This window comes from Stegodyphus dumicola, chromosome 2, assembly GCF_044657685.1.
Source record: "Stegodyphus dumicola isolate Sdum_Otavi_A_Nest chromosome 2, ASM4465768v1".
Taxonomy (NCBI): Eukaryota; Metazoa; Arthropoda; class Arachnida; order Araneae; family Eresidae; genus Stegodyphus; species Stegodyphus dumicola.
The window spans coordinates 208312693-208324464 of NC_140769.1; the positions used below are offsets into that span (position 1 = coordinate 208312693).

The window sequence follows — 11772 nt, forward strand, 5'->3', positions numbered from 1 at the left end:
AACGTTATAGAATAATACGTTATAGAAAGAACGTTATAGAATAATACGTTATAGAACGTTATAGAAAGAACGTCATAGAATAGTGTTATCAATGGTTATTTAAACCAAACTGCTGTGCGTTTTTAAGGCCGAGCGGTAGCTTTCTAATTAACACGCTGAGTTCGGCGCCGAATTTGCTGTCCTTTCCGTTCAGCCGGCAGCGAGCTAAGCCTTAAAGCTAAGCCGTGTTTTTGTTTAGAATGTTTCAATACATTTCATTAATGCTAAATTTGATCACATTTCATTGAGACTATATTTATTTTTTAACTTATACTGTCGGTTCCGTGGAACGACGCCAGGCAAACGAAAATTCCAGTGCCGGTTCCCAGGGACCGACGCCGGCCACACGGAAAGTTCACTGTCAATCCCCAGAGACCGGCGCCGCGCTCAACGTGTTAAGAAAGTTTCGGGCCGGTAAGTAAATATGTATTTAATTCAAATATATGAATTGATATGTAATCTATATATATGATTGATTGTATTTGAGTTCCATTTCGAATACTCAAAACTTAAACACAAAGAACTAGAGGCAGCAGATACATAAATCAGTTTATTGAACGCAATTTAACAGAATCGTTACAGGTGATGAGATGTGGGTAGCTCACTTCACCACAGAAAACAGCAACTCACAATTGATTGGCGTCACAGGGATCCACGCGCCGGACGATCCTCAGTCTATGCACGGAAATTGAAGTCCACGGTATTCTGGGATAGTAAAGGCATTCTGCTCATTGACGAATTGGCGAGTGGTGCTCCGGTGAAAGCTGATCTTTATTGCGCTTTACTAGAGAACATCTGAAGAGCCATTCAGAACAAATGGTTTGGGATGCTCAGTGCTGGTGTTGTGGTGTCCTACGACAACATCGGACGCATACGGGGAATTCCACAAAATATATGTTGCAGACGTTTCGCTGGGAGATGTCTGACCATCCATTCTATGGCTTCGATCTTGCTGTTAAGTACTTCCACGTGTTATTGCACCTGAAGACGTTCTTGTCTGGGCACACTTTCCTACAGGTGAAATGTTGCAGACAAATGTGACGGGCTGCCTTTCTTCCCAGGCGACAGACTTCTATGACACTCTAATGGAAATAGGTAACCGACGCTATGACAATTGGTATAGTTCCGATGTTTCTTATGCTGAGAAGTAGCAGAAATATAGCTGTATCTTTTGCAATAGGTTTTTCCAGGTAATAAGACTTTGTTTTTTATGGTTTACGGCAAAGTAATTTTTCGGACGACCCTCTTATTGTTTAAATAATCATTATCAAATGAATATACCTTCATCTAAATCAATATCTAACTCATTGAAATCATCATATATATAAATTTCCTTCTAAATCCAATCAACTTCATCTGCTAATCTAAGACATCTAACTAAGCATAACTACCCAAAACACATCTTCATGTTAAACCATCATATATATATATTATCATCATCATCGTCATTGAAAATATCGCCAAATTAAGATAAATCATTATAGCTCAAATCAACTAAATAAAAAGCAGTATCATTTGATCATCGTCTTTATCACCTCAAACTTCTAAATCACCATCAAAATTGTTATCTGAATAACCAAGAAAGAAATTATAAAATTATCACCAGATAATTCAAAACCATCATTTAAATAATCATCATCATCGAAATCATACCTTCAGTTTAAACCGTCGTATATGTCATCATCACCATTATCATCGTCGAGATAGATAAATCATAATCTTCCAGATCATCTAAATAGAAAGCAATATCAACCAAATCATCATCTTCTTCATCCTCATTTAATCATCGTCTTTATTGTCTAACTCCTCTAAAGTATTATATAAATCACTCTCACATCATGTATAAAATCGTCATCAGTCAAAACTATGTCACCATCAAATTCATCTAAATATTTATTATCACTTAATACACATCGTCATTTTAACCATCATGTATATCGCGTCACCATGATCATCGTCAGAATAAGATAAACCATCATCACCCAAATCACAGCAGTCATTCTAAACCATCCTATGTATCATCTTCATCATCATCATTGAAGTCGTCGTCAGAATAAAAAAACTTCACCTAGATACAAAGCCCGATCACCTAAAGTTTTATTATCATCCTACTCAATTATTCATACTCTTCATCACTAAACCATATACTCACGACCACCTAAATAAAAAATCAGCAGCAGTTAATCTAAATTGTCGTCCTCAAAATTCCAGTTAAATTATTCAAATCATCGTCGTTTAAATCATGACTTTTTAGTGTTTCGCTAGTGTGCCGTCAAATAGAGCCAGTTTCATTCAGGTACAGACAGAAGGATATCACCGGAAGTTCACTATCGTTGGTTCAGGTGTAGTAACCAACCGCCCTCAAGAGATGCCAGAGGCTTGGGTACGTAGCCGAAACCTATGCCATCTTAGATAACGTGACACTCGGAAGTGACGTAAGAGTTTGAATAACGTAATGTTTCAAAAAGTTTGGTTTTTGTGACAACGAAAATATTTTTTAAAGTTTCATTTCTTCCGGAAACGACGAATTGTTTTCTTTTTTTTTTAGGCAACGGCCTCTTGAACCCCTTGAAATCTTGTTTGTAATGACATTAAAAATTTCCCTTTTATCATTAAATCTGTATTTGTTTTTAATTGAGCATCTCATTATTTACTGTTTGTTCATTTTGCATAATTTTAATATAATAATAATAAGCCAAATGCAAAATGTTAATCGTTAAAGAGAAATGCGACCAGAGATATAAAATTAAAAATTAAAAGACAAAGAATTAAATTTATATATCAAGTTTTACCAGAATAGAAAAAAAAGAGAAAGGACTTTAAAGAATAGAATAGTTGAAGGGGTGATGAAAGCCAAAACATTTCATAAAATGAGGATTTCTGATATTTGCATTTTCAAATTCTCTACAATTTTAGCTTTCTTAAAACACCGTTCTTTAATCTCTATGAAAATTAGGACTGTACAAAATCTAGCTTTAATTTGTCATTGAATACTTTGATAATTGAGAATTTTTACATAAAATCGCGTTTTCCCCCGAACGTGATTTTTTATACTCGATGTAGTACCTGTTCTCAAGAACTACTGCTCACAGGTATCTGAAATTTTTATACCTTATTTACTACGCTTCCAAATATTTGCCGAAAAGAGCTTTTGATTATAATCAGTGCTAAATTTTACTATGCGTAACAAAATATACTGTAAAATACTCTAAAATTTAAAATGATAAAAAAGCTCTTTTCAGTATATTCAGCTAGGTATTGTGATGTTACTTCCCTTAGCGAAAGACGTTTCCAGAACATTTTATCCGCGAGGGGCGAAAGACGGTTAAAGGAAGGGACGTAGTTACGCCGGAAAACAGAGTGGAGGCAAGCTGGTGGGAAGAATACGAGACTTGTGACTTTTGCGGTTGGACCGGCAGTCATGCCGTGTGCAAAGAGATAACTTAAGCTAAATGTATAGTAGTGGTATTTGTTTTATTGTGTATTGTTTAATAAATTAGTGGATAAAATTTCAAAGCTGATGGAGATTATTTTCCTATTATGGCGAGTGCATGAGAAATGACCGAACCCGCCTCGGACTTGAATCGGCGCGAGGTGCAGTCGATAGGATAAGATTGTGAAAAAGGAAATCACTAAATAGTGAAAATAATAAATAAATATGGTTGTAAAAAGTTACTGAAAGTTATAAAATGAAATTCGGTGATAGTTCACGAATGGATCTACGATGAGAGAAGATTTTTATGACGAAAGAAAATGGCGCGTTTAGGGCCATGTGTGCAAATAAATTCATCCGATTTGTGAAAGCGTGATGTGCTAAAAAGTTAACAGCCAGTGAGTGGTAAAATGGGATCATCAGTGTTCATCATCCTAGTGAAATCATGAAAAGTTAAATCAGGGATAATGTGAATTACCGTGTTGTAATCATGTCAAGTTACGTGCCACTGCAGTGTGCTCATGATTAAAGTTATCAGCGTCAAGTTGTGCTCTTCGTTCGATATTTTCACTATCGGGATCAAAGGTAAGTCCTTCTTAATTTATATATTAACCATATTAACTTAGAAAATTATAATTGTTTTTATGTCTGTTAATAACATGATTCGAATGTCAGGCGTTAAAACCAGTAGACACCGAGAAAGTATATTTTATATGGAAATGAGAAATTAAGGTTCTTATTTTTATCAAGATATAGGAGATTCTTAGAGCAAGGGAAACGATTATTGAAACATTTGAAAATAATGAAAGGAGTTATGTTTGACCCACCATCGAAAGCTGAGAAATGGCTGTTCTTTTTACATCATGATGAAGTGATTCTTAATCTCTATAAAATATCTGAAGAAGGGAAAATTATTTTGCAGAGTTTAAAAACAAAAGTTAAAAGTTTGATCGCGACTCTCGATGAAATGGATTGATATAACAATATTATGATTAAAGACACCGTATTAAAAGAATTCGAGATTCCTCGGAAAAACCGATCGAGGCAGGCTGGTGGCGTGAATACGAGACTTGGTACTTTAGCGATTGGACCGGCAGCCATGCCGTGTGGAAAGAGATTACTTAAAACATGTTTTGCGCGCCTTATATTATGTATATAGTTGAGATTACTTAAAACATGTTTTGCACGCCTTATATTATGTATATAATTAAATGTATACTATACTAGTGATATTTGTTTTATTGTATATTGTGTACCGTTATGTGTAATAAATTAGAGGATAAAATTTCAAAGATAGAGATTATTTTCCTACTATGGCGAGCGCATAGACGAACCTGCCTCGTGCTTGTAAGAGCGCGAGGTGATAGATGTACTTTAATTACGTAAAAACCTTCAAGCCTGTAAGAACAGCAGATTTTCAGAAAAGGTAATCCAAAAATTGCCAATTCAACATTGTTGCTATAGGGTTTCCAACACCCCTTAATGAAAAGGAGTAAAATATTTTTTGAAAAAATGGCATTTATGGAAATACAAAAAAGAAATATGTTTAGCTTATAAGAGTATATAATATTTCTGTAAAATAAATAAAGTGAGAATTTAAAAGCAATTTTTTAAAATAAAAAACCAAAAGGAAATATTTATAGTTTTTTAAATCAGTATTACTTTTGTAAAATGAAAGAACTTAAAATCTTTTTAAAGTAAAAATAGCGAAAAGAAAAATTTAAATTAAAGTTTCACGTTATTAAACTAAATATTGAAGAAAGAAACATTTTTGACACGAGAAAGGGAAAATAAAAGAATTTAAAAGTCAAAATTGCATTTACACAAGTTGCAACTTTGATAGAGATTCGCGTTCCTTTAAGCCTCGGGCGTCTTCCTATGACGGTCGGTTACTATTAAGCTTGTTATTGTAAACTGGCTATTCAAATTACAGTCGGTATGCGCAAAGGGGGCCTGAATCTTCATCCTGAAAAATAAACAAAATTATTGTTACACATCACATAAAAATATCAGTTAAAATGATATTTCAATTCTGAGTCACAAGCATGAGAATATTTGAGAAGGTTACATGGCATACGCAAATAACCAAAATGAAAGGTACTCGAAACGCATGTCTGTGCACTGTCTGCAAAAGTTCAGACCGGATCTTGGTCGTTTGTGGTAGGCATTGACTTGCAAGTACAAATGTGTTTTGAAAAACGTAAATGTTTGCGCTTTGGTACTTTTAAATTTAAAGTCATTTGTTTTGTAAAAATTACGAAGCCTAGCTCTTCATATGTTTCTCCGACACTCATAATTTTATGAGGAAAAAGTTTGCACTCGTTATGAAATAATTTTGAACATAAGTATCTCCGTCTGATTTCGATTGACATCAGTCAATTGTTTTGTGATTTATTTCTTATAACCAAAAGGAAAGTTTCCGAAATGAAGTCTAGGTATTGGAGGAAAGAATAATTAGTAAAATGTAGAAAACTGATACTTTTATTTTCAGCTTTTTTGAAATGAACTCATTATGCAGCGTGCCAAAAAAATTAAAAAGACTTCTCTCAAAATTTAATTTTCAATGTTCTATTTTGGAAATGAAAATACCAATTAACAATAGACAGAACTCGTCCTTGACTTTGTAAATTATTCTAGAAATCCTTGAATTCCTATAGCTGGTAAAAACCTGAAATCTCTTACTAAATTTGGCATGGAATATGCCAGTAAATTTCAAACGTAAAAATGTGCGCCATTTGTTTTTACATAAAATTTCTCATATAAATAATTCTTGGATTAGACTTTTTTTGAAAAGTATCTTGACCCAAAACGTTTAAACTGTTTTCTTAAAACTTTCGTTTGCTATTGAAAATTTTATAAATATAACTAGACTGAGTTTTGAATAAATGAAATTACAACCCATAAGCACCTTGTTGGAACATTTTGTATAAGAAAACGTAATCGCATATAAATCAAGTTCTTATATCGCTTAATTACAATGCATCAGGTCTTTAGTAAATAAAGAAAGCAATAAAATACACATGGTGGTTTGGCAATACCAAAAACATCATATCTCGCAACAGCTCTTCTTGATTATTTCATACCTTAGGAAACACGAGCAAATATGTCAATTGCGGAAACATTGCAGTTTGGCAAGCGATAAGGTGGTGCGCAGGAGAAATGATTATCGGGGAAAATATTTCTGCAAGGTAGGAGGTGATTTGTATTCATTCTGGATGTGGAAGAGAATGTTATTCTAGGACTTCGAGAAATAAGGAACATCATTTGGATAAGAGTGCACTTTCGACCAAAGTGAATTTGCGGAATTAGGAGTCATGTTTCTTCTTTCTGTAGTCATTTGAAGCCGTGGTTCTGATGTCAACATCAAAGACTTAACGATATCACATTTGCTTTTAGTGAAGTGTAGTTCATCCAGTGCTTTCTTCACCAGTAGTTATGGCTTTCGCCGAACGAAACAAACACTATGCAAGTTTCAAATGTTAAGTCATTCAGTTTGCGAAAGAAAATGGAAATCATGCAGGATGGTTTTCGTGAATGCTTCGTACACGAGTGGAAGAGGCATGAAATTTTACAATGATTATTGCGCCAAAGAATAAATGTGTATTGCATAAAGAAGTAATGAAATAGCTTACCGTCGGCGAAAGTGTTGGAAACTGCATTGTAGAAAATCCCCATCATCACTAGAATGGATTAATTGTAACAAGAAACAGCGTACGTTTCTTTGCCTTAAAAATAGAAAAAACGAGTGCAAATGGAAGTGAAAACTCTAAAGCAAACTGAGGTTGTGTATTCGATTTACTTCACGGAATAATTCAGTTCTCCGAGAAAAAGAGATAAAATTTTTTCAAAGGCTTCGAAAATATAGAGATAAAACTTTGATGAGTTTTTAAAAATATGTTAAACTTTATTTACTATCACGTGTTGCAAATATCGATGTCATTCCTGAAGTTTTGATATAGTAGGAGATAAAGAAACAATGATATGAAAGAAAAATAACGGTTAACATAAAATCAATAGGCCAACGAGAAATCTCACCTCACCGTACTGATCTCCTGCTTAGCCGACCGTACGAAATTAAAAGCTCATCGATATCTTGAAAAGAAAGACTTTGCTGAAGTGCAGTTTCCCGAAAGTGTTTTCATCCGTATTCACGAGAAATGATCGGCGGAGAAAAATGTTGTGAAACTGTGGATAAGAAATATTTGGCAAAAGCTTCCTTTTGCCTCAGATAATCAAGAAAGTCTAATACTTTGGGACATGTTCATCCTCCATCTAACGGATAGCACAAATATGTTGTTGAAAGAGTGTTACACAGATATGACAGTTTATCCAAGCGGATTATTGCCATTAGTTCATATATTAGACATATATGTCAATAAATCATCGATAGAATATTTTAAACGTTAGTGGAATACTCGAACAAAAGTGAAGGTGAAAAAACTAATTACAAATGGAGACCAAATACGTCATGTCAGTGCATAAATAGTGTGTCAGTAGATAATAAAATCACGGAATAAAATTAAACCCGTTTAATTTATGTGGTATATCTGACGGTCTAGATGCAACGAAAGATGATTATTTATGTGTGGATCAGAGTAAAAGTTACGGCAAAACTGAAACAGAATTCGATGATGTGCTTGAAGTTATAGATTGAGACGTATATGAGGAACTTGGATCTGTCTATGCAAGTATGGATCAGAGGTGAAGGTGAAAATGAAACAGAATCCGATAACGAAAATTTTTAAGTACATAAACTATGTTATTTCTCTTAAATAAAAAGCATTTAATTACACGCAGAAATCTAATTTTATCTAATTCTAATCACTTTTTCCATATTTCTAAACATAACATTTTTATAGCTGGCGTACAGCGCGTACCCATAAATTTCAATCTTGCATTTTCTTTTAAAAGTGCGCCTTATACGCCTGAATATACTATAGCAAACATAGCTGAAACTTAAGTGATAGAGATATTTACATGCTTGCTGAAGCATTATATTCTGTTTTTTTTCCCTTCTATTAGTGTATAAATGTTTTCAAAATTTCGATGTTACGTTTTTCAATCTTTGTGTTTAGAAAAGGGATAAAGAATTCAAACTTTTATCTCCGAAAACAAAATTCTAAATCAGATTTCTAATGAAGAAGTGAAATTCTCTATAGCTTTACTTTCCGGACTAATTAAAATTAAGAAAAAGAAGAGAGAAAAAAAATAACTGATTTGGGTAAGCAGAATATTTAGCCATTCAGTATCTATTGATGGGAATGTATATAACTCTAATGAATAGTACAGAAATAAGATAAATTTACGTTTCAGTTTGTAGGCCTTACATTTCAAAATGGTTTTAATACAGCTTAAAGAGCATAGCCAAAGATTATGCTCTCAGCCGCTTTTTCAGTAATAACGTCAGAGAATAATTCTTACAGTTACAATGTTTTCAAATAATCCATTCCTTCAAAAGTAATCTATTGTACTAAGATAATGTGTTTTCGAGGGCAGAACAGAACGGCGAGATCCATCAGAGTATGATCCTGTAATGCTTTAACAAATCTTTCGCAGTCTTAAGTAATAGAGAAATGTGGTAGAGCATCATCTTACACTATATTCTTGTATTCATATTATTTGTATTATGTGACTATGTGTCTCTATTCGATGTGTGGGAAAAAAACGTCTCCAACAGGTTTATATATACGATACCATTCAGATAAACGCAAAGGAAACCAACATTTCCATCTAATAATATTCATTTTATTTTAATTATACCATTTTCTAGTTAGATAACCAATTTGTGAGCAAGAATTTGCATCGTAACAGTGAATCATATTGCTGCCAAATTCCAAATATAAAAAACTAAAGCTCACGAATCACAAACCGAGAGTTTCTGTGAGATTTGTGAGGTGCGAAGGAATTTCTATTTTGAAAGAAATCGAAATTGATATAAATTCGCTTTATAACATATTATTCAGTTTATTTATCTAATTATATTATGATTCTGATGTAATGTATACACACATTTTAAAAGTTATTTCTTTCGCTCATTTCAATTTGTAATCTTGAATTTTTACACTGAAAAAATCCTGAGTAGAGACGGAAACTGTGGTATGTCAAACTGAATTTAAACAAGGTGAAAGCAAATGAAAAGCTAATGTACATACTACAATAGCTTTTAATTTGTTTAGAATTACAATCTTAGTAATGCAAATCATGCTGATTAACACATAATTAAAAGTGGATAAACATTCCTTTTTGAACGTTTCTTTGAACCTTGATATAAAGTTCTATGAATATCTGCAGTTGGATAAGACAGCTCAGGGTCAAACAAATTTTAAAATGAAATTTGTATAAATTAATTTCATGAGTTCAATTATGAAAGATATGCCGTGCAATATTTATTTGCACAATTTAAAGCCAGTAGCACAACATAAATTTATTGTTGAAAAATATTGTCATGTGTAAAGCTATGTGTTAAAAAAGTCAATAAACTGTGACTTTCCAGGTAAAACCGGAAGACCTCGCAGCCATGAAAGGCACTGAAAACATAGATCTGAACTACGAAAGAGTGTACTTAGTTGCTGCTAAAATAATACTGGTATCTTAAAGTTAGCATGACTAATTACTAGCTTATAATATATCAGTAGTTACACTTACCGAGCAAAATATTATCAAATGCCGTCCATATACTAAGAACACCATAAAGTTCTTGATAATAAAAATGTTGTTGATAATAAATTTTGGTAAAATGAAGCAGGTATATGATTTATTTGTTCTATTTTTCTTTTCCGGGTCTTGCTTCGTTTGGTTATTAAATCAATCGTTCTACAGTCGGTATCCAGTTCTGGCTCTTTTCGCAGTTCAACCGGTTTCCTTTTCGGGTTTGACAGTTCTTTTCCGGTTCCAGCTTGTCTTTCAGATTTGGAATCTTTTCCGTTTTTTGCTTCTTTTCCAGGTATTGCGTCTTTTCAGACTCCTCTATATTTTCCATTTCTGGCATCTTTTCCGGCTCTTGCTTCTTTTCCAGTTTTTGCATTTTTTCCAGTTCCTTCTTCATTTTCAGGTCTCTCTTTTTTGGTTTTTGCAATTTTTCCCTCAACTTTTGCCTTTCCAGTTCACTTTTGTGTGCTTGTTTTAGCATCTCTTCAATATGTTTCTCCATTTTCAGTTCTTCTTTCTTTTCTAGTTTTTGTATTCCTTCCCGTATTTTCTTCTTTTTCAGTTCTTCTTTCTTTTCTAGTTTTTGAATCCATTCCAGTAATTGCTTCTTTTCCAGTTCTTTCTTCTTTTCTAGTTTCTGTTGCTTTTCCAGTTTTTGTTTGTTTTTCAGTTCTTCCTTCTTTTCCAGTTTTTGCTTCTTTTTCTGCTCTTGTTTCATTTTCATTTCTTGCTTCTTTTCCAATTTTTGCTTCTTTTTCAGTTCTTGCTTCTGTTCTAATTCTTGTATCTTTTCCTGTTCCTGCTTCTTTTCTAGTTTTTGTATCTCTTCCAGCTTTTGTTTCTTTTTCAGTTCTTGCTTCTTTTCTAGTTTTTGTGTCATTTCCAGTTTTCTCTTGTTTTCGAGTTCTTGCTTCTTTTCCAGTTTCTCCTTCTTTTCCTGTTCTTCCTTTTTATTCAGTTTTTGATTCTTTTCCAGTTTTTGCATCTTTTCCGATTCTCGCTTCTTTTCCAGTTCCTTCTCGTTTTCCAGTTCTTTCTCGTTTTCCAGTTTTTGCTCCTTTTCATGATCACAAGGAGGATTTTCCAATCTACAAAAAAATCGGTATATCTTTATTTCATTAGTAAAATAGTGAAAGTAATGCAATGACGATCACGTTTAACATGTACAACACTTCCATATTTAGATACTATATAACACTTTTGGCTCAGTTTCATAGGGAAAAAACTCCCCGTAGATTATTGCCTGGCAGAATTGTTTTCTACAAAGGGTGAATTTGTTGTTTTCGTTGTTCTGACCTAAAGCCAAGCAGATAAGTTAAAGTATTTTGCGTTATTTGTATGCAATAAGCGGCCTCCATGAATCTCACGTAGAGCGTAATAATTTGCAAAGTTTCAGTGCCTTACTTTTCCTTACTTAATTTTTACATAAGTTGCAATAATAATAACAGAAATAATAAACAGGTGGCTTAAAAACAGAGGGAAACAATGACGAAAATTGCAAAATAGGAGGAAAAAAGGAAACTGAAATGAAAAGGGAAACAACTACAAACAAAGGATGGAAAAAGCATTTTAGAAGATATACACGTAACGTTCTTTCTGAATCAGCCAAACCTGTATTTTAACGAGTCTCTTTGCATCGCTGGCTGCACAGA

The 11772-nt window shown here is 33.4% G+C and overlaps 1 protein-coding gene across 1 annotated transcript; it reads right to left on the reverse strand.

Moving 5' to 3' along the window:
• Positions 1–573: 573 nt before the first annotated feature.
• LOC146998804 (uncharacterized) lies at positions 574–11398 on the reverse strand. Its single transcript, XM_085811675.1, has 2 exons — positions 10118–11398; positions 574–5438 (listed from the first exon to the last, which is right to left on the reverse strand). The coding sequence occupies exon 1, from the start codon at positions 11103–11105 to the stop codon at positions 10272–10274; it is 834 nt and encodes a 277-aa protein (XP_085667801.1). The 5' UTR covers positions 11106–11398; the 3' UTR covers positions 574–5438; positions 10118–10271.
• Positions 11399–11772: the final 374 nt, after the last annotated feature.